The sequence below is a fragment of the Lutjanus erythropterus genome, chromosome 9 (assembly GCF_056507025.1).
Source record: "Lutjanus erythropterus isolate fLutEry1 chromosome 9, fLutEry1.hap2, whole genome shotgun sequence".
NCBI lineage: Eukaryota > Metazoa > Chordata > Actinopteri > Lutjaniformes > Lutjanidae > Lutjanus > Lutjanus erythropterus.
The window spans coordinates 6,534,095-6,558,659 of record NC_139325.1 but is presented as its reverse complement, the minus strand read 5'-3'; the positions used below and the strand labels follow the sequence as shown (position 1 = coordinate 6,558,659).

Genomic DNA, 24,565 nt, shown 5'->3' with positions numbered 1-24,565 from the left:
ACCCTAATTATTACTAGATTAAATAGTTCTTTGCAATAAACTTCCTAGAAATAATTTGTAAATTATGGATTCATAATTTAAAAGTGTTACATGTCCCAGTTCATCAAATGTGTTTTGTCTAATGATGCATTCAGTGCTAAACTATTTATCACTTACACAAGTACGGTGTATGTAGTGGAATGAGTTCTCTGCATCTGACCTATCCCAGTATTAGAAACAATGGACAACCACTGTGCAGTGGGACCAAGGGACCAACTCCAGTTCTAGGCCAGAACCTTGGTCAAGGGTAGACCCACAAGTCAGTCATTAAATGTTACACTCAGTAGAGACCGAGGACAATCTCCCAGTCCTAAAACTGTCTGGAAACAACTAGAGCTTAAAAAAAGACTCAAACACTGAACCAATCCAAAGGGCATTGCTTCATACTGGAGTGGTGACATGAGGAGAATGGGTGCAGAGCATTGTTTGTGGTAAGGTGTCAGCAGCTATTCTCACAACTACCTTGCATTTAGAAACCCCCAGATCAGGGTAGACGGCAAGATGTCCAACTGTCTGGTATTCTGAGACCAGTTCAAGTGCGCTGACAGGAAAAATGATCGAACATACTTGGTTAGTTGGTGGGGGAAACCAGAGCACCAGGAGAGAATCCATGCAAACCAGCGAGAACATGCAAACTCCACACAGAAAGCGCCCCCCCCCCCCCCCCCCCCTCCAGCCAGGATTCAAACCTGGGACATGAAATGTAAACGACTGAGCCACCCTCTGCCTTACAAGCCTGAAACACACACTCTATGTGAGGGCATTTAGCAAAAACTAATGACAATCCATGACCTATGCATTGTAAACTCATGGTAGGACTCTACATACCCAGCACACCTCAATGTGTTGACAAAACCAGCAAGCAGAGGTTGAACTTTAACAATGACTGTTGCAAACGACCAAAAGCAATTCGACCAACAGCTCAATTCAAAGAAAGCAGCTTAGCCCAAATGTTACCTGCTACAGAACATCTTCAAACTGCAGTTAACATGCAGTGTTACTCAACTTTGAGCAGCATGTCAATTTTGAAACATATGAGAGTTTAGCCCCAGGCTTATGGACAGCCCTGGGCTAAGAGTTGACCCTGGGAAAATTTTGCCCCTTTCCACACATACACGTTATTAAAACAGGGTCAACATAAGCCCAGGGCAATACGACTCACACTGCACTTCTACAAGCCCTGGGTTAAATGTCCGTTTCTTCACACGACTATTTTTTTCATTCTAGAACAGTGTTTCCCAAACTTTTTTTTCTGGAGACCCGCTTAATAAAAGTTACAAATCATCATGACCCACTTTAAAATATGCCATTATTAATGAATCTTGGTAAAGCCAATTTATGCCTTAATGAACAGCCTCGACCATTGTTACTGACATTTCCACATCACTATATATTATCTTGATGCATGCATATACACATTGAATACTTTATCTTACTCCAACATTTTATTTTCTCTCATCAAGAAAACAACAACAAAAACAAAAGGTTGAGATAACCTTATCTAAAGAAGAAAAGTAAATTATCTCTACAAAACATTAGTTGGTAAATTGTTTTTAAAACTTAAGAGTTTGAGTTGGGCTCAAAAAGGAGGTTGCCTTGAAATTTTAAATTTTCTCAACTTTTTCATTTTTACAGTAGAGAACAAAATAAATGCGTTTAGGGAAAGTTAACAGGCTCTTGTTCTTTCCTCCCAACAGTAAAACAATATACACATTTTAAATGTTTTATAAAAGATGTACTGCAGATATAAATCTTAATTTTTGCAGAATTTCTTCCATCTCTGTTTTTTAGGGGACCCAAATAAAATCTCCTGTGGGTCACAACCCAGTCTATGGGAGTGACTGTTCTAGAATGTGCGTGCTGCTCTTCAACAGCAGCACCATAAAGCCCCTTGTTTAAGTGATTTTCAGGAAATAACACTGCACATTTAGGGCTAACCCTGCTACAGAGCAGGGCCAGCAAGCCCAAAGCGAAAGTCAGAGTTCACCCACTTAGGAATAGGAGCGAAAGCTTTCTTAGTCTATGACGAAGAAGGTTGCTAATAATGCGTTTAGCCGTGGGATAAGTACAGTGTAAAAAGCCCTTTGGTGAGTTATAAATAATCATATACATACCCATTGGGGTGCCCACCCCGTAGGCTTTTGAATCAATGAGGCCTCCAATTTGGGTGAGGTTGCAGTTGCGCTGCGTTACAAACTCGATGGTGGTGGACTCCATGAGGAATGCGTAGTCCGAGGTGAGCACACGGTGAATGCCTTCCTCAATGTTCTTCACCATCACTGAGTGCCTCCGGCTGCTCATGAACTCCCACATCTTATCATACGTGGAGATCTTGGTTTTCTGTGAGGAGACACAGGTTGGCATTGTGAGTGAGAAAAGAAACAGAACAATGTAAACGGAAAAGCTCTACTGTGTTTTGATGGATGTGAAGTTCCAGGTTGGAGGTTAATGAAGAATTATTTTTGTCCCTGCAGTTGTAATAGCCTGAAGCCGCTAAAGGAAACAAAGACGGGCAGAGTTCTCACATCACTCATTTGAATACTGTCACAAGTACCCAGCTCTATCAAGGCCTGCAGAGACATTTACATTCAATTATTTTCAAAATTTCATTAGGAAAACACATCCGTTGCTTCGGCAGAACTTTTTTCTGCATCTCCAGCAGCGTTATATGCCTTCTGTCTGCCTCAGTCATTATCGCTTGTGGGGGAGAATATAGGCTGAAGCAGATGAGCATGCTAAATAGCAGCGGCCGTGTGATTTTGTGTGACCGAACATCTCTGCTGTCTGAGCTGCTGCTATCACCTATAGTTAGGAGCAGCAGCGGCCTTGTCAGCAGCAGTGTGCCTTACTTTCCACACCTGTAATCATGGAGAAAAATCCGAGAGCGCATTACTCTCCAGGGGAGCAGATTTGAAGGCATTTTTGAAGCCATTTGAAACCTAATTAAGTCACATCTTCAAGGTCCTGCCCGCCATTATTGTGTGTAATGACTTTTTGTGGCTGGTCGATATTTTAGATCAACTGGGTGATTTGCGGAGTGCCTATCAGAATCTTTCGGAGTCACCCTTGACAAATCAGGCGATTGAGCATGCAAGCTTCAGACTGCTGATAAGGCGAGAGCGGTGGCTGTGAATACACGGGGAGTCAGATAACCACCTACACTCCGAGTCAGGCAGAAAGCCAAGGTGGGCTTCCCAGAGCCTCCACACAGGGACCCAGAGCTGATTGCGCCTAAACCATATGAGAGATGTTGGAAAACGCAACGGGTACATGACGCGATGAATAGCTGTCAAATCCGAAATAGCAAACAAATCCAAAAGGATCCATCCATGACATTGCAGAATATGTCACATCCTTTTTGTTTAAGCTAAGTGAATCTGAATATCCAAGCCCCTTCAATTACTACAACACCAAGTCCAGACCAGTCTGATAGTCTCAAGTCATCACCTGCCTGCCTCTGTTAAAGAATGCTGTCCTCCTTTTTCACACATCTGTAAAAATACCCAGTTAATCCCTCCATCACATTGAAGTGGCCGCAGATTAGCGATGCTCTACAATCTCCCGCTGTATTCAGATGTGTGCTGCAGATTTCAGCCCTGCATTTTTCTCTGTACGTCCTTAAATCACAATCACTGAGAGCAGAACGGCCCCCAGCTGTATGTTAGGCGGCGCAGCAGTGAGTGATGTGGGGTGATGGGGAGAAAAGAGCCAGCCAAAACCACCATCAGCCTCAGTTAGATCAACATGGTGAGTGAGTAATCCTCTCTATTACTGCTTGAGTGAGTCTTTACACTGTCTATTAACTGCTTTGTGTCTTACTCTGAGACACATTTGAGATAGAAAGGATATTTAAGGATTTTTAATATTTAATAGACTTAATATGACAATTTTAATACCAGAATATCACCAAGTGAGACATTTTGGCTTGTTTCCACATTTGTCATTGTGGAAAAATCACTATGGGATTGTGTTTTCTATGTCCATTCTATTCTGAAATCCTGTTTTTGCAGCTGATATAAGGGAGAAATCTGCCTTACGAAGGTATACGATTGCAAAAGGCAGTAGTCTTCACTCCATTCTCGTGAACGGAGCACTAGTGCCCCCATGTTCAAAAGACAAAGCAAAAGTGCCCTCTTTGATGCCCCTATGGTAGATAAAACATGACAAATACCCTTTAGAGTGTCCCAGTGTCCAAGACAATGTGACAAAATCCCCTCCGAGTGGACAAAATGTGTTAATGTGCCCTCAAGAGTGCCTTTACAGTAAAGAAAAGGTGAGAAAGTGCCCTTTCAGTGGACACAATGCAGTTAAGTGTCCTCTAGAGTGCCCTTCCAGTAGGTAAAACATGGCGAAGTGCCCTGTAGAGTGCTCACCAGAAAAAAAAGCAGTAAAGTGCCCTTTCAGTGGACAAAATGTGGCGAAGTGCCCCCTAAAGTGCCCGTCCAGTAGAGTAAGTGGCTAAGTCACCTTCCTATGGACAAAATGTGATCAAGTGCCTTTTAGAGCACCCTTCCAGTGAACAGTGAAGTGTCTCATAGAGTACCCTCCAGAAGATAAAACGTGATAAGGTGACCTATCAGTGGACAAAATATGGTCAAATGCCCTCTAGAATTCCCTCCAATAGAGAAAATGTGCTGAAGTACCCTTTAGAGTGCCCTTCCAAAGGACAATATGATATAATGCATCACATTGTTCAGCACCTTGGTGCCCTTTTATTTTTTTTGCCCCCGCTCATCAGGCAGTGTGAGTCTGCCACTGGGACAGAGGTAGAGTAAGAGGTTCAGATGAAAGACAGTCAATTGTTGATTCTAATTCCCAGGGTGTCAAATACGGATGCTTAGGGTTGGATTGATTGTTAAGTCTCACTGTTTTGATGAGCTCTGTCTGAGCCACCAATCCAAAGCGTAGATATTTGATGACCTGGGAATGAGGCTGCTCTGGGAGGCAGCGCAGTCCGGTATGGACTAGCTGTTAAGAATCACAAACCTGACACGAAAGCCACACACAATAAATGCATCTGCACATGTCCAGATCAATCCATTTACACACAGTACTGATAGAAGGTAAATACTATACTCTCTGCATCGACAGGTGTGTGAGGGTCTGTTCTGGTCCGTGTGATGTAAATTTCCTCACCAGATGGTACATGCATAGGATCTAGGATTGTTGACTTCCGCATGCTCCCAATTTGTGGCCATGCAAGCCCAAGACCAGCCAAACTGACCAGGGCTGGGCACACACTATTAAAATAACCTAAATTCCTGGCAATCTGCAGTTGATATTTCACCCCAAAACCAAAAACATCATTGGGACACAAGAGGAGAATCACCAAGTCTGTTGAATTCATTTACTGGAGACCATGAGTGCGCAAATCTTCATGGCAACCCAATTAATATTGGTTAAGATATTTAAGTCTGGAGAATGAGTCTGGGATGCCACTAGTGTGCTATTACTACACTGAATTATTGGACCAACTTAAAAAAAAAATACTTCAATTGGTAACACACAAATGAATTAAGTCTTTTTAAATCAAGTTAACAAGTTAGATGAACATGATTGTTTTAAGCTTTCAAATCAACAGTTTGCACGAATGTAACTTAAATCTAAGAAAAGTCAACCTAAAAGTTTCTAATTTTCCAACTCAATTATTTCCTTTAACCAAGAGTAAAACACTGCTCCTTAACAAGCTACAGTATTACTATGGTTGTAGTTGGACTGTAGTTTGTTGAATATAATAATTGGTAACATTAGTCAGACTTGGTTCAGTGACTTTATGAAAACTTGAATAACGCAATTTAATGAATTCAGGTGGACCATATATCTGACATTATACATTATTTGATCACAAAATATGGAATGTTATCTTGCATTAGGCTGAGGCTTAGAATGCTAAGAGAAACCTAACTGATGTGCTTTTAATGAAATAACAGCAGCAGGTTAAAGGGACAGGGTGTAATTTCAAGCTGTTATAATCCACAAAAGTAGACTGCCATCACTAAAGCAGAAAGCCGAATGAGACTCATTCAAAGCATTACATTTCTTCAACCATCAATGAAATACACTTTTCACAGAATGACTTTAGTATTCAGACACCACCAACCACCAGCCTTCCTTGACCTTAACCAAGTGTTTTCACAATTCTAACAACACGTGGAGCACAGGAAGCAAACCTGAATTTCAGACTCATGAGTTTTATTCACTCAACCATCTACCTCAAGCTCCACAAAAAAGCATGATAACTAGTAGAGATATAAGCTGACAGACGAGGTTGACACAAGACAGGGTTGTCCCCCCCAGACAGTCTGTCAGGGTGGAAAACCCTCTGTAAAAACATTTACAGCTGATATGATTAAACTTCCACTGAGACCCAAACTATTGTTGAAATCATATCTTAGCTCCAATATTGATATCCATCACTTAGGGCCCGACCAAATTATCTTGACAGCTGCTGGCCAGATTTCCATTTCACTTGGTATCAATATTCATGGTCCCTGGAGGATCACTCCTACTGATTTTGTTGACTGCCTGAGCTACCTTCGAGCACTTATTTGGGATCAGAACGTCCGTTGACGAGCAGACAAGTTGTCTCAAACCATCTAGAAATTTTCAGGATACATTAATGCTCCCTGAAGGAAAAACTCGCTCCATTTTGGCATTCCAGCCCTCGTCTTCCATCACTCCGAGGCCAACATGTCAACTTTGTTCACTACTGGTAAGGCTCTAAAGATAGATAAAAAAGACTGTCAGCATATTTCTTGTTCCACCAGCAGTTTATATTGTGGGAAGTAATGGATAATTGATTTTTGCTCCCATTCTTGACCAGTCTGTTAATATTGAGTAGTCCAATCTGGTTTATTTGATCGTTTACTATTTTTTCTACATTACCCAACTGCACACAGTAGACTGAAATAAGTACAACCACTCTTCATCCCCAGTATAAGCAAACTAGTTCAAATGCAGTTTTCATCCAATGGCAGCACTTTAGATCCACAGTTCACCTGCAAAATGCAGCTGAAACGGAGGCCAGCTGACAATTTAGTGTGTGTATTTGTCTTTTGGGCTGCATCCTGTCTCCTACTGACAGTTGGTTTCTTAACCTTGACCACAACCTTGGCCTAACCTCAACCAAGAAGAGCTTGTTGTCCAAGCACCATTGTCTACTCAGCCTTGATGCAATATATATCTGCATTTCCATCCCAATTTGTCATAAATTTGAAATAAATTTCAATGCAAATTGAATGTTTGTATCCAACTGATGTTATCCAATTATTAGTAGTTGGTTCATAAGATAAGCAGTAGGTGGCGCCAATTCCCCTGTCAGAAAACCATTATATCATCGCAGAAGAAGAGGGTACATTAACATGACTTCAGCAAGTTGAACCTCAAACAGTGAAAAACAATGTAGAGAACAGGATGGAAATGTTACATTTCTGTTAGACTTGTATTATTTCGTCTAGAAGGTTCCATCAGCTCTGTGTGGAACCATCATGGATGTATTACAGCAACATGTTCTCACTCCCCACTTGTCAAATACAGCAGCTTGGTCAGTGGTCTTATACTATAACTATGCTGCTGTAGGTGCAGAGCTCTGCAGTCAAGTTAGCAATAAAATAAAAATATAAAATTCACGCAGCATCAGGGTCGGCTTTCAAAATACTTAAGTACTTAGATTAGGTTTAGGCAACAAAACTACTTGGTTAGTTTCGATAAGAGATCATGGTTCAGGCTAAAATACAGTAACTTAGTTATGGAAGTTCACATCAATAACATGAGTGACATAACTTTAAAATAAATCAGTGTTAACTTTGGGATTCACACGTGACATAAATGGTCTCCTGTGTGAAAGTCCTGTGTTTGTTTGACTGGTCCACCCACCCCACCTCATTTTCAAAAAACATTATTATTATGCTGTTATTCCTGTCATAATTAGAGCCAACAATGGAAGAACATATTTGTAGGCAGTCAGAGGCAATGTTAGGTCGGAGGACTGCTAAATGACCTAAAATCTCTTTTTACAATTGAACAGAAGACTTTTCTCTGTACAGACTTAAAGGATCGATATGTAAGACCCTAGTGTCCATAAATGAGAATTGCAGTCCAAATAACAAGGTGGAGCCATAAATTAAATAGGTTGAAATGTCCGTTATCCTGAAAACAAAAGCCTACTGCTCTGAAAATACACACTCTGGAGTTGGAGTTTGGTGATTGGCTGTCTCACTGCCTGCCACACTCCATTAACATATTGCTCAATTTAACCGTAATTAACATCCAGTCCGTCTAAAAGATTATTTCTGATTTCTTACAGCTCATAAAAAGACACATTCAGCAAACATATGTGACATAATTCACGTGACATTTTTGTTAGGTTTAGGCACAAATACTTTTTGGTTTGGTTAAGAAAAATACTGCGATTTGGGTTAAAATAGCTATGCTATGTGTGTCATGCCACAGAAGTGACATCGATTATGCAACGACACAACTCACATGACAGATGTAGTTTACGTTGTGAAATAATCACAGATTGCTTGGGTTTAGGTATTAAAACTTGGTTAAGTTGAGGAAAAGAGCGTGCTTTATGTCACATGATGAAAGTTATTCCATAACAACAGTTTAACTCAACTCAACTCAAAACTTTAACTAACGTCATGTTTACTTTTTGTTCCACGCAGTCAGACTGCGGTCCTGTGCTCCACCAAATGAGTTTCTGGCTCCTTGTACTTCTCCTGTCATACTTACTATATTCACTAGGGGGTGCCACCTACACAGACATATCAGTTGGAATTAGCTGCCTGCACCTTTAACCTACATGCCCGTTGGTGGTAATTAAATTACACATTTTTTTCTTTAAGCAGTTTTCAAGCAATTTTTATTGAAAAATCACAGATTGTGGATTACAGACAAGGTGTGATTGTCAGAGGTAATATATAAAACTAACAGTTTGCCTTGAACTGGATGTCAGGTCTATTTTCTTTTGTAACTCTAATTAAATGAATTAATATTTCTCTTTTTTTTTCAACCTTATAGAAATTTCTTTGTCACAAATTGTAGCTGTTGAGAAATGAATACACTCTAATAAGCATTCAGAGCACAAGGTCTTGACAAAGCATTCTGCTCAGTTTCTATTTTATGCAGAAAATATACATTTAAATTCCTCACACAAGCCTGAAGTTCCCATTCAGAGAAATCCCCTGCAGGCCCTGTCAGACAGCTCTACCAGCCCTCCACAGAAAGTTCAGCTTCTCCTCCGAAAACAAGACATTAATTGTTCTATTTGCTTCACTTCTCTGAGCGGTGCAAGCAGAGGAGAGCAGCGGGTTTGGGTCAGCAAGCCCTGAAACATCACGTAACAGCTTACAGTAGCTGTGGAGCCTATTTTCTAGCCAACAGTGCAGAGTCAACAAAATAACAAATCAAACTAAAGCTGTGCTGCAGGACCTTGGGGAGCTAGAAACAAAAGTGCACAGTAATCATCCCAGTTCTGTAAAATCAAATAGCAGACTTAAAGGGGGCAGACTCATTTAACATGATAATGTTGTTGGAGATGCAAGACTATATTTACTTTGTGATATTCATCAAGAGGAGTGTGGGTTACTGCAAGGTCCTGTGAGATTCACTGTTAACATTTACAAAGTTCCTTACAGACAAACTTTTTTTTTTTTATCTTACATGTATAATCAATTTATTTAACTATGGGGTGGGCTACATCAATAGGTCTAAAGAAAGTGCTAAAGTGTATGCAACCAAGAAAAGACATTTGGGAATTTTAAAAAATATAAAATGTTTTAATGTAACTTGAGAGAGCAATATGTAGCCATTGCATTATGCAAAAATAGATCAAACAGATTGAAATAAAGATTTAAGATTTTTGTTTCACCCTGCCCCGTCCTCCCCAGACACAGCAGAGACAGGCAGGCTGCAGGAGCTCTGCAGGAGCTCTGCAGGATGCACGCAACCTTGCGAATCGACAATAACAAGCAATGACGAGTCTTCCACTGTGAGCTGATGAGCTGTTTTTAACTCTTAATTGTGTGTCAATGTAAAGTTCAGCCTGTTATCATGAAAACAAAAGCCTACTTTTCTGGGCCCCATTTCCCAGAGCCTTCGTAGCGCTATGTGCATTGTAAGTTGTATCTTAAGGTCTCCCGGGCTGTTTCCCAACTCTGGGAAACGGGGCCCTGATATAACACTGTGGATGATGAGTTCAATGGCTGCCTGTCTTACTGCCTGCCAAACTCCATTAACACTTTTCTGAATTTAACATTTAGAACATTTATCTATGGTTTCTACAAGATTATGTATGATTTCTTACAACTCACAGACACTTACACGTTTCCTTGATCTATGCTGACACATCATGGTCATTTTATGATTTATTACATAACATATACATTGTTGATTTTGTGATTTTTCCTTGATTTTTGTGCATCTACCACAGGCACTGTAGTTAAATAGTTTATTTTTTGTCTGTTTTTATGATCCCAAGTCTGCAAAGGGTCTTTTATTTTGAAAACTGGCCAGACCAGTGTGCTGTTTCTGTGTCTCATTTCCTGCAAGCTTGATCTGCTCTCTGCAGCTTTACGTGACGTTGTGACAGAAATTTCTGCAGCACTTCTTGTGGCAGAACACGACACAGCTGTGTCCAGGGGTATCAAGCTGTAACCCCACCTTTCTTTCACACCTCTGCACACCTGGTCAGTTCTGCAATTATGTCACTCCTGCCATCAGAGAGGGGATTGTCACTAAGTGAGAGAGACTACATTCATTCGTCCCATTCACACTATTGATTCACTATCGCGTCTTAACATACAAAGTGGAATTATACTAAACAGCTAGCTGGTTTACATGCTAACTTTATTAGGTATCTCTGAAACTAGCTCATAAGAATGTGCATGTTAGGCAAAAGTGCAAGCAGCTTATTCTAACTTTTGTCTCTTTACTGTTGTCCCAAATTGATTTCGTACATATGACAGAAGAAGTATAAGGAGCAAGACAGTCCACATTTTGAGGAGGTGGGATGGATGGATGGATGGATGGATGGATGGATGGATGGATGGATGGATGGATGGCTAAAACAAGCACAGGTTTTTCACTTAGGAGACTACGGTACAACTCCTGTGAAGGTAGAGTTATTAAAATGTTATTATGATGTGATGTCTGTCTCACCACATCCATCATGTGACATGCATAGTGTAGTTATTTTAAGCCAAACTACAATCTTTTCCTAAACAAGTATTTTTTACTGCCTAAACCTAACCAGACTGGGATGATTTTACAACATGAACTACTTGTGCCATGAGTTATGTCATATGACTTATGTCATGTAGTGAAGGTCCAGTAAACATGTTGCTGCTGGTACTCTTCACCAGTACTATACATTGTTTTGAGCATAATTGACAATCAACCTATTCTGGCATTTAGGTATAAAGATGTGTTGTCCAACGTATCAAATATGGCAGCTTGGTCAGTGCTCCTACGCTTCACACTATGTTGCTGTGGGTAACCCTGTAGCATCATTTCTGCAGGCACTCCTTTATGATGTTTTGATGCTGCCAAAGTGAGGCACTGTAGTATAAAAAGTGAGAAAGTGTACTGAGAAAGCATATGCCGTAAGTTATGTAATGTTACATTACGTACTTACTAATCATTTCTGTCCTGTGAAAACTACTTATCTCCAAATTTGGCTTGAATTTTTAAAACTGAAGGGGAGAGGGATTCTTTATGAGTTGAGACAGTTATCCTGTTTCTTAATTTACAAAGCCAGTGGATGATCTGAAAAATGCATTGCCATGAAGCTGAAAACATGCCTGTTCTTCTCAGCTCCTGAAAAGTTGACATTTTGGAGACGAGTGGTTTTCACAGGACAGTGGATATGTAACTTAAGTATGTCCCATTCCATACATGAACTTGTAGGTTCAGTTAGGTAACATACTTATTTAACCCAAACCATGATCTTTTCCTAAACCTACCAATGTAGTATTTTTGCCTTTATTTTGAAAGTCCATTCAGTCATTGTATATTTATTATAGCTAACTTTACCACGGAGCACTATACCTGCAAAGTTGATACTAGAGAGTATCCACAGTGTTCGGGTCTTTATTTGACATAAGGTCAAAACTGTTATTTCTTCACATGCTGCTGATAATTTCAGTTCATTTTTGAATGTTTTAGTTTCCTGCAGTATTATTTTATTGACACTTCATGCTTCAAGACCACAGACCACAGTCTTTCAGGTATTATCACATTTAATAATCACCCATCTACTGATGTTTTCCATTGTCAAAACACAACAGCAATCAAATCAGGTATTTAACACCATGTAAACACCCAGTTTCTGTGTTTCTGCATGAGAAAAAAGAGGAAATAGACTATTAAGCAGCGTTTGTGTCTGTGATAATGGCTGTGCAGCTGTGTGTATTCCTTCTGTACATGTGACTGTGTCTTGGTTTATGTGTTTCTGAGAATCTGAGTGAAACTGAGTTAGTACACACAACGTGGTTTAGCTTTTGTGCATACAGTATTTAGCGTGTGTGTGTGAATGAGTGTAGCCTTGAATTGTCATCAACAGCACACACTCATTCTGCTGGTCCTTGTCAAGACTCGGTGCTCGTTGCTTGCCAAAGTGGTTTGCATATTTTTCAAAGGGCCCTAATCAAAAGAATCCAGTGCGCGGAGGGAAACGGCGCACAGTTTTTGTCAGCACAAACAACAACTTTGCATTTATGAAGCTTTCTCTCACGCCAGATTTTACACGTACTGTTTATGATACACTGTTGACACTAAACACAAGTGGCTATAAAAGGAAAAGCAATTCTGCATTCACAGTCACATTTGTAGCTTTGTCAGCTCGACCTGTGAGAAAGTTGAGTGGAACAGCAGCAGATCAGATACTGGAATGTAGTGCAGGAAAGGAATCGCATTGATTTTTTTTCATGTTTTATCTTCTGCTGAGTCTATTTCACATGAGATGGAATGAAACCTTAATGATCCTTGCAGGGAAATTTACAGAAAGACAGAAACAACAACAGAGGATTTTGAGATCATAAAACGACTGACGACGCCCAACGTAATGGACATATAAAAATGAAAGAGAACACAGACAAATATGATTCATATTATCTCTAGGGTAATTTAAAAAATCATGAAAACCAAGACAAAAAATACTTAAATGGACATAATGTCAATATAAGATATCTGGAGCTGTGCATACAAAAACAAATGATTTCTATCTCTCTTTCCTCTAGATTTTTTCAAAACCAGTGAACAGAACCGACCTTTAAAGGTTGGGTGAGCATTTTTCTCAGGTAAACAGGTCCTCCAATCAGCGCAGTTAAAACAACCAGGTGACTGGGGTTGGCTTCCCATGTGAGACCAATAGTCAGTGTTGATTGTTTTAAGGAAGTACTTATTTTAACCCAAACTGCAATCTTTCCCTAGATTAAATTTTGTGGCTATTTCACAAAATGCTGTGAGACATTGACACCTGGTTAACCCTGTAATTTTAGTTTTATTTATTTATTTACAGTATTTTTTTGGCTACTTGGTGGCAACAGAAACACACTGAAAACACACCACTGACATACTATCCACCTTCAAAGTTTTAACATTTAAGATTTCTATATTAAAATGTCTAAAAACGACCAGACCTACTTTATTTATTTTGCTGAGTTGTGTACTTACATTGTCCCAGATGTTTCTAATACTGTTCAAACCAGAAAGCCACACTATTATTCAGTTTAATGGTGCGATCTGCTTGTTTGCCTGTCAGTGTAAGAATATTCCCTTTAGCCCATCCAGTTATTATGACCGGGGCAAACACTAGAAACACCAGAAGGAATGGTGCATTAATTCATAAAAGAGACTGTCAGTGTCCAGGGATATAAATAAGAACCATGTTGATGGGACATTCTAATTAGTACTGCCAAAAAAAAGCCCATTACCACCAGAAACATTGGCATATAGTTCATCTGTGTAAGCACCTCATTACAACCCATATTTACATTTACTGTTAGGCAGCCACCTCTAGTAGCCGTAGTAATTATTAAAGTAGACCTATAAAGAGCGAGAAAGTCTGTATGGAGGTGGTGTTGTGGATCAATGGCTCATACAAACACAGGCCTTTCACCCAGGAGACGGGGTTTGTGTCTTGTGTCACTTGCATCACATGACTTGTGTAACATACCTCATTCCCCCCTACACTTAGGAACATTAATGGACCGTGTGTTATGTAACATAATATATTTACTTTAACCAAAACCATCTTTCCTCTTACTTAACTAAATCATTTTGTTGACTAATCCTAACCAAATGATTTTTGTACCTAAAATAACCAAACCATGAAGTCCTGCTGTTTCAATGATTCCAGCAGTCGGCTATGTGTTCTGATTTGCTTAAATTATAGCCCTGAGAGGAAGGGGGGCAATTTCTGAAGAAAGATTCTGGGTTAATTTCACAAGAGTCTAGCTGCCTCAATGCACTTGCTATTCTGAATTTACTACAGCTTTCACATACATCTTTGGTTTCTTCTCCATAGCAACAGGAGCTGAGGCACATGGATATCGTAATATTTAGAGCAACCCAGTAAAGTGACATAAATAAGTTAAAATAAGCAAACTTCATGGCCAAAACATCAACCTGTAAGTTTTTACATTATATTTATTCCTGTGTACCTATGTTGAGTAACAATGAGGATGGTACTAAAAACCTACATAAACCAATAGTCCATCCTCAGTGAAATGCTATGAAAAAGAGACATGGATTAAAGGAGCAATATGCAGCCATTGCCCACACAAAAATGAGCAGTCCAAATAGTGAGTTGAAGCAAATTACTTCCCCCCGTCCCCTCCTCCCCCGACATGGCAGGGACAGACAGGCTGCAGCAGCTCTACAGGAGCTCTGCAGGAGTGCTGCAGAAGCTCTGCAGGAGCTCTACAGGAGCGCAGGATGTGTGCAATCTTGTAAGAACTGAGAATAACAAGCAAGGCCGAGTCTTCCATTAAGTTGATCAGCTGCTAATAACAGTGAGTTGTCTGTTATTAGGGGCAATTATTATTATGTAAAACTAAGCCCATTTTCCTGAAAAGCCCACTGCTCTGAAAATACACACTCTGGAAGATGAGTTAAGTGGCTGTCTGTCTCACTGCTGCCAAACTCCATTAATATTTTGCTCAATTTAGCCATTAGAAACATGTATGCCTTCTTCAAGATTTATTAATAACTTGGCAATAACTTATGATTCACAAACAGGCACTAGCTCATTCAGCATTATTTGAACTCTAATTAACTTGAAATGGAAATGCAAAAAAAGTTATTCCATCCTGGAATAGAAAGCTTGGAGTGGCGAGTATTTCAAACATGTTTCCTTTATCTCTGATGATATGTCGTAGTCATTTTACAATTTATTACAATATATTACAGATTTCTCCTTTAAACTTCATGGCCGTAACATCAACCTATAGATGTTTACATTATCCAGCAGACTCCTGTGTTCCTATGCTGAGTAACAATGAGGATGCTATTAGAAACATACATAACCCAATACAGTCCCTCCTCAATGAAATGCTATGGAAAAGAAACTTGGATTAAATATAGATACACAGAAATTGTAGTCATAAAAATATCCATCCGTTATTATAAATGCATTTTGCTGCTGTTTTGTTGTGAATTTTATTCATGTGATCGTAAACAGTTTGGGTGATGCAACCATGAGCTCAGCCTGCCTCTCTCCTCTCTCAGGTATCAGCACATCATCTCAGTGAGCTTTATATGCGTGATTTAATCACCATGCTGGAGGCGTCTCTCCCATTTGTCTTATGGCTAATGCAAAACAATTCAGGCTTGTACAGCCTGGGGACATGAGCTCAGTGCCACAGCCGTGTGAAGGGCTACTGTCTGTGCCGCACACTCTGACGGCCATCGCCCCATTATACACACACAAGGTGAAGAAACAGCCCTGCCTTTAATAAGATGTGATTTTATTAGCTAACAAGCAAGACACAGCAGTGGTGTGTGTTTGCTTATTAAATTATTCAGTGTTATTGTAGCGGCAGTCCATAGGGAACGTCCCTGCTAGGAAGACGAGTGACACGCTTCAATGCTTCAGAGACTATCCCGCGCAGACATTTACATAATTAGCCACCATTAGACTTGTATTTTACAGCAGAAGTCAATAATTACCCAAACAGTAGGTGTTTTGTCAGTTTTTCCTGAAAAGTGATTGTGATGCGTGCGCACATCATCTGTGCCGTGCTGCGCTGAATCCAGACTGATCATAAGTCTGATCAAGACACTCCATCCATCATCACAACAGAGTGTTTTACACTCCTCAGACAGGATGTGTGGACAGAATCTGTTTACTGAGTGGGGAACAAATTAATTCTCCAAAAAAGAAGGAGCTCAAAGGAGGATGCAGAAAGAGGCAACGCCTTTATCTCATGTTAAAACTGCTGTTCTGTAGGTGTTCATTTACGTTATTTATGTATTTAGATACATAATACTTTGTATTTTATTTTCTTATGACTAAAAAGAAAGCTGATCCTGATTGGCTCAGACGAATCACCATCAGCACCTAAATTAATTTTCCGTTATGTGTTTTATTTGTGGTGCAGTGGTTAGCGCTCCCGCCTCACAGCAAGAAAGTCCTGAGTTTGATCCCCCGGCTTGCTCGGGCAGGGCCTTTCTGTGCGGAGTTTGCATGTTCTCCCCGTGTCTGCGTGGGTTCTCTCCAGGTTCTCCAGCTTCCTCTCACAGTCCAAAGACATGCATGCTAGGTTAACTGGTGATGCCCGTAGCTCTGAATGTGAGTGTGAGTGGTTGTCTGTCTCTATGTGTCAGTCCTGTGATGAACTGGCGACTTGTCCAGGGTGAACCCCGCCTCTCACCCAATGTCAGTTGGGATAGACTCCAGCAGCCCTTACGGAATAAGCGGTTACAGAAAATGGATGTTTTATTTGTTTATTCTAGAGAAGATGGTCCAATACCAGCCAGTCCTCACCAAAAAAACAGACATATAGGTCATCTATACAAGCTGCTTATTATGACCTATATTTACATGTTTTGTTAAATGTTTTGCTAGTGGCTGTAGTAATTTTGGCTATATTTGCCAACCGTGAGACCTCAAAAATAGGGAGGATTTTGAAATCAAAGCTGCGAAAAATTAAAGTTTCATAGTAACCTTTAAATAATGAAAATAATGAAATAATAAGTACACACATTTTTTTGGCAAACAGCTATTGCAGGTGATCTATAACTGACTTTTATTAACTAGAAAACTCAATTGCACTACAGGATTTACCCTTACCTATTCTTATTTCGAATCTGCTAATAGTACAAAAAATGAATATTAAACAAATGTTTTTAAGGGAATGTTAGTTAGGCTGCTATTAGAGAAAATGTACCCCTGTCCTTTAAAACTGGTTGCCTTTATTTGGATAGGGACAGCTGAAGATGAGACAGGAGGGTACAGAGAGGGGGAATGACATGCAGCAAATGGGCCACAGGTGGGAAGTGAACCAGCGACCAAGCAAAACTCCAAGAAATGAGAACAGGTCCAACAAACGACAGGGTGACACACTGGGGCAACAACAAACTGACAAAGAAACAGAAAAAACACAGGGACTAAATAGACAGAACCAAATTAGACACAAGTGGACAGACAGGTGAAACCAATAACAATCAAGAAGAGTGGGAAAACAACAAAGACAGGAGGTAAAGACAAGACACATGAGGGAGGACCAGGACTACAAAAGGAAACAGGAAATTACCAACAAAAACCAAAACCATGACAGCAGAGGACTCACAGCCTCAGTACATGGGGTGAACACTCTACCAACTGAACTACCAGGTCTCGATTGAGAGTCAGCGTGAAATGCTGGGAGAACCACAAACTAAATTCCAGACATGTGATGCAGGTTTAATGTCCTCTGCTTATGAAATTCTCTAGCCGTATGCTCCGAAGTTGGATTTGACACCCACAGCTTTTGATCTACGCTGTTTAGCCTGGGAGCATTTTACTTGGCGTGTGATGTGGATGAACTTCAGGTGAATATCACCTGGAGAAGTAACCAGTCTACCAAAAAGATCTTGTTAGTTTTATCTTCTCATTTTTCATTACAACTAAATTACTGCAGGTATGAATTTGTGATATTCTGTCAACAAGTAAAGTTTTTTGCCACTTTTCTGTGTTTTACTGTAGAACTCAGGTTCAGATTTAGATTACTTTATGGCCCATTAAATTCACATAAAATAGAAATTTGTCTTTGGCACTGGCATACAGGGAGAACATATTTCATACACAACAATACAGTCAGTACATAATTCCACATTTGACAACTAAAAACTGCAAGAATTAACCAATTATTAATCCACTAGTAATTAATCGCCAACTACTTAAAATAAACAATTTGAGGAATTTTTAGGAAAAACTCTCTGATTTTAGCTCCTCAAATGCAAATATTTTCTGGTTTCTTCAGTCTTCTATGAGAGTTAACTGAATATTTTTTTGTTGTGGACAAAACAAGACATTTGAGGAAGTCATCTTGGGCTTTGGGAAACACTGATCAACATTTTTTCACCATTTTCTGACATTTTATAGATCAAAAAACTAAGATAAGAAGAGGTAATCCTTTATCAGTCCCACAATGGGGAAATAAATCCAGGAAATAATCATCAGATTAATAAATAATGAAAGTAATCATTAGCTGCAGCCCTATTTTAGTTACAGTGTGGTCATGTTGAAGGTATGAAAAGTTTGAAGCATATATTTACTATTTTGCAAAATGAAACATTCTCACCACTTCCCTATCCAAACAATTGACAAAATCTCTAATGAGCACTGGTATTATCCTGTGTATGTAACACAGCCTAGCCCATAAAGCACAAATGGTTTGGACTAACAGCATCCGACCCAAGGCTGTAAACTGAATGGCTGCAGAGGGACCTCAGCATAGGTAGGATGATTAACAAGCACATATGCTGCTTCTTGCACCAACTGTTGTTTTCATTAATTTGTAGGGTGAAATGATAAAGAGACTGTGCAACTATCATCACAGCAGTTTTCTAATGAATTGGTGCGAGCATGTTTCAGCGTGAAGACGAGACACACACAAACATATTAATCACACAGTGAATTCATGTGCGCTTATTGCACAGATGGATGAAAACGAGGTGTGAAAAAAAAGCTAAATCTCAAAGCTGTCCGAGTGCCATCGACGGATTGTGAGTGAGAGAGAGAGGAAAAAAAAAAACACAGATGTGAGAAACTTGGAGCAAAGAGATCTAATACGGGGAAGTTTCCAAACTTGGATGGATTAATACAACATCCTTGATATGCAGCAGGTATTCTATATGATCCTACAGTGAGGGGATTACCAAGCAGAGCCTTGGCAGCGGCGGAACTGTCACTGCTACATGGTTCCAGGCTATTTCACTAGCATAAAGGTACAGAGGTATTTGATCATGGTGCCTCATAGCAAGAAAGTCCTGGGATTGAACATGACCCGGCCACCCAGGACTCGGCATGGAGTTTGTAGTCCAAAGACACGCAGGTTAGGTGGAGTGGAAATTGCCTGAAGGTGTGAATGCGTTAGGCTATCTATCAGGGCCAGTCAGTGTTCAGTCCAGGTCCAGCTCCCCATGACCCAGAACAGGATAAGTGGCTACAAAAAGCATGTATAAAATAACTAATTAATATAAATTTTGATCTATTGTCCAAGAAGCCAATTTTCTTTTCACAGCCAGTACAAGGTATATACAATATGAGAAACTTTCATGTAAAGACTCATATCTGAGCTCACAGCAGTGTCTGCAAGGCAGTTTTCTCAGGGTGGCTATGACAAAAGGGACAGAACGTGCAAAAAGTGTGTCTTTGTTTGAACAGTACAACAACAGATGGGGTGCAACAGACAGTAAGGCTAAGGGTGACTTTGGAGTCTTCGCTGGGAACTTTTATGGATAGAAGTGATGTGTTGATCAAATCTTATTAACAAGTCTGAGATATGAAATAGAACTGTCTCGACATGGATGGAGGCAGGGTTTAGTCCAGTGACCAGCTCTTTCATTTAGTTAACAAAAAGGATTGAAGCCAGCTTGTCTGGTGATTCCAGATATTGGAGGAGGGAGAGGAGGAAACATGCCATAGCATCCTCTTTCATTTGACCCTATAGGCAAATCAGTTGGACTAATCTGGGTTTTGGAATCAGTTTTTCCACATATTTCATGACTATTGGAGTGAGCATGACCAGTCTATAATGGTTGGGGTCTGAAGGGCAGGTGTTGTGGGTACTGGTATGATGGTGGATGTTTTCCAGAGGGAGGGTACTAATGCTATACTGTAGGATTCCTGGAAGATGTAATGGAGGATGGGAGAGAGCTCCACTGTACAGAGCCTGAGCGCCTTAGCTGGGATGCCATCTCTCCCTGGTGTCTTGCCAGGCTCACACCTGCCCTGTCAGACATCCTCCAGTATGAGGGGGGTTGTGCAGCTTCATGAAAAAAGAGTGCTCTTGGATGTCAAACAATGTGCAGACTGCTCCAGTCTGTCCTTATATTTGAGTTTAGGCTTGGTAATCTCATTCTTAATTTGGCAGCTGATTGTTTTAAATAAAGCCCAGACATGACAATTAAATGCCTTCTGTTTTTTCTCTGAGTCTGTGTTTTGGTCCAGGGCTCAGAGTCTGGGTTTTGCTTGAACATTCTTGTGGGTACAGTGGTGATAATGCAGAACGTGCAGTCAGCAATAACAGAAACTCTTTCATCTAGATCACCTTGATAAATGCCAAAGTCTGTGTATGCCAGTTGGCCCTGTAGTTGTGTGATGACATGCTCTAACCATCAGGTGGCGCGGTCTGTAGTACAGTAGCAAGAAAACAACATTGAGGTCTGCATGGCTGAACAGTACCATACAATACAAATCTGGTATATTGTTTTTCCTTGTGGGGATATCCACATACTGGTGGAAAGACAGCAGAATACCTTCAAGTCTGCAGTCATTTAAATCACCCATGACGAACAACAGGGCTTTGAGGTATTTAGCCAGCATGGACCTGGTGTCATTGGCTCTCAGCTCCACTGCTGCTTTGATGTACACACAGACAACGACCAAAGTAGGCAATCCTCTCGGGAGATAGATGATGAGAGAGTCAACATCTCGTTTGTGTGGATTTTGATATTATTAACACCACCTTCAACCGCTTGCCTGACTGACTGGTCCTGTCAGGCCATATGATGGTAAAATGGTCAAGACTGATCTCACAATGTGAGACATTGCTGAGCCAGGTTTCAGTCAGGGCAATGGTACAGCATCCCTGAAGGATCTTTTCACCAGGCACTTGGCACAGTAAATCCATTTTATTCCAAAGGTAATGTACAGTCACCAGTATGATAAGGGGAAGAAGGGGTCTGCAGGGACATGTCCTTCTGGTGCATACACCCCCACCTCTATGTCTTTTTTTTGGACAGATCTCCAATAGATTGACTGCAGGCTTCATGTTGCATGGGATAGAAGTGAGTTATCTGATGCTTTTAACCTCGGGTAGTGGCACTGAGCTGTTTTTGGTGAGCCATAAGATTCTGAGTGCGATCTCACTCTCACTCCTTAATGCTCAATGAGACAGAGGAAACTTTCACAAACACATCTCTTCTGAAAGATGAAATGCATGATACAAATCATTCTTATAGACAAGGCTGACATGCCAACTAGGCAAAGAGGGCAACAGCCTCTGGACCCCAAACACCCCAGTGGTCCAAAAGCAATTGGTTAATTGTATGTTAATTCATTTTTGGTGCTTAGTTTGTACTTAATTAGAGAGAAAAATGGAATTTCAAAGGAAAGCCGTGTTCAACCAGATTACCACAAATTCACACACACAGTCAAGTCATAGAATCAGGTGCATGAGAATTATTCCAGCATGAGTAAAAAGGGTTTGTATTATGTGTCTCCAAAACTTAAATGGATTGAAGTTTTGATCTGATGTTGAGAATAAATGAAATTTCCAAGAATGACCGGTGTCAGTATTTATCTTCTTTACTGTCTGGAGAACATGAATCAAAGTTGACTCACTTGTGCCGGGTGATAAGGAGTCTGTCTCTGGAGTTTTGACTAAATATCTGTAGAAACTGTTATGTCGGTCCATCCTATATTTGTCTAGATATTTTCCTCTGAAAGAAGGTCAGTGAACTGACTTAGTGAATGGCTAACAATTCCATACATAGAACCACACTACTAGTGTGCCTGACACTAATTACCATCTCGCCTGTTTAATTTGTCAAATTAAATGCATGAGAATAAAAAAAATGTTATAGGTGTTGTATTTGTCACAGTGGCTACTATGAACTTTGATAACCACCTTGCCCTTTATCATAGGGCCACTCCTGTGAAAATTGATGTATAATGTCTCCTGTGGCTCTTAAAGAGGTTCATCAGCTTTAGAAAGAGACAGTCCTTGCATAAAACAAATGACCTCTCGTGGCCCTGCAAATTACATCTGTCAGAGCACAGGTGGAAGTAGTTTTTGTGCCTAAACTTGACAAAGTTTTAACCATAGAAGTGTCAGATGAGACAATATCCATTTTGTAACTGCCTGAACTTGTTGCTGACAAACCCCACCATTCCTCTGCACCGTGCATTGGCTCCGAGTGGCTGTTTGAATCTGATTCAAGACACTGGTTCTTGTCTACCCTGCTACGATTGGCTCAGACCCATCCTACATTCAGGACATGGTCACCCCAGCTCATCCTCTAAGCTCTGCTACTGCCAGTTGGCTTGCTACTCCAATGCTACAAGGGGCCCCAGTTACCTCTCAAAAAACCTACAACTGTTTGCTATCCTGACTCCACAATGCTGGAACAAGCTCCCATTTCACATCACGACAGCAGAAACTCTACACATTGACTGTTGCAGACTGAAAACCCATCTCTTGAGACAGCACCTTGGCTCATGAACAATGTACCTGCATGATTCTTGCAAGTTTTGGGTTGTACCCTCATGGTTGAATGCCCTTATTGTAAGTCAATTTGGATAAAAGCATCAGCTCAATAAGTGCAATGAAATGTAACAAACATTACTTTGGGGACATAATTGGAGTAATTTGTGATCCAGTTTTGGCTTGGAGATGTTAAATTAAATGTAGTGAAATAGAAAGCCAGAATCACAAAGTGGGCATTAAGTGTGAAGGATCTACTGAGTCCCCGAACATAATTGAAATCCAATTCTAAATCACACGTGCTCTTTTAACCAATAATAATAATAATAATAATAATAATAATAATAATAATAGAATACATTTTAACACAAGATAAGTTTCTTTAGCAGATCGATGAAGGATGCGTGTAGCACGTATATCTTTTATCTTGAGAGGCAGCTGGATTTTCAAAATCAAGAGAGAATCCATGTTGCCAGGCTTCAAATCATCCATTTGTGTCTGCACCAAAAGTGGTGCAGCCAATCAGTGCGGTAGGAGGGACTACATGCACCTACGAGCGTGGTTTTAGGTGTGATGACTGCAAGAAGCGCCCATGGAACATTGATCTGATTGGTTGAAGTTAGCCCGTGTTAGACATGATAAACAGATGATTCATTCAATCACCTGCCAAGTGTTCTTACAAAAGTGCCTGCCCTTTTCCAAGCAGTTTGGGAAGCATGGCTTCCCAGATGGTTCTGTGTAACAAGCCATCTGGAGTGTCAGGTTAGTATATCTCCAGCCTCAGTACTTCTTTCTTACTAAATGTCAGATATAAAATAGTGTTGTGCATTTTGAATTAATTACGTAACATGAGGTTGATCACTGCAGGAACTAACGTCTCAGCTTTTCGTTAGTGATTTAAGTATCCCATGTAAGGATTTTACAAACATGTATTTCTTGTTGAAAATGAAATGAACCAATACAGACCATGCAGCTTTGACATGTTCAATATCACTCCAGAATAACAACCAGCTCAAACTCTAACGTAAGCCTTGGCAGTCATATCTTGGACCTGCGTATCCCTCTGTGATACAGAGCAGCAAAACACTGCACTACATACCAGAAAAAACTGTAGTCGATTTTATAATATCCAGCTATAACCAACCTTGAAGAAGGTCATGGTGGAGCCATCCTCTACCACTCCATATTCTATCTTCGTCTGCTTGGCCAGATCATCAGCAGAGTCGATGGGCGACTCCATCCTCTCCACGGTGAGGAAGGCGGCCAGGTTTGCCGTGTAGGAGGAGATGATGATGAGCGTGAAAAACCACCAGATTCCTCCTACAATTCTGGTGGAGAGGGCTTTCGGCATGAGCTCAGATCCTGAACGAGAGGAGCAGAGGAAGGGGTGAGGCCTGGTGCGGCACTAGGCCGGAGAGGGGGCAGCACCCAGGCCAGGTTAGGCCTCTGCATCTGCTGCCTGGATCACACACTCAGACACAGACACACAGAGTGGGCAGAGTGGGCAGCTTCATGATTGGACCTGCTGATTGGTGTTTAGTCTCACACTGGTGATGTGAATCACAGTTACTATGTGCTCTGGACAGTCTGACTATGTATCTTTACTGTAT

The 24,565-nt window shown here is 40.5% G+C and overlaps 1 protein-coding gene across 3 annotated transcripts in view; it reads right to left on the bottom strand.

The window, feature by feature from the left end:
* LOC146321001 (glutamate receptor ionotropic, kainate 2) overlaps nucleotides 1–24,565 on the bottom strand; it is a 371,281-nt gene that overhangs the window by 49,752 nt on the left and 296,964 nt on the right. For all 3 annotated transcript variants that reach the window (XM_084725990.1, XM_084725988.1, XM_084725989.1), the window contains exons 14-15: nucleotides 24,100–24,317; nucleotides 2,154–2,379 (exon numbers count right to left, since the gene is read on the bottom strand). In XM_084725990.1, coding sequence (XP_084582116.1) covers nucleotides 2,154–2,379; nucleotides 24,100–24,317 — 444 coding nt within the window. The remainder of the gene's footprint in view (nucleotides 1–2,153; nucleotides 2,380–24,099; nucleotides 24,318–24,565) is intronic.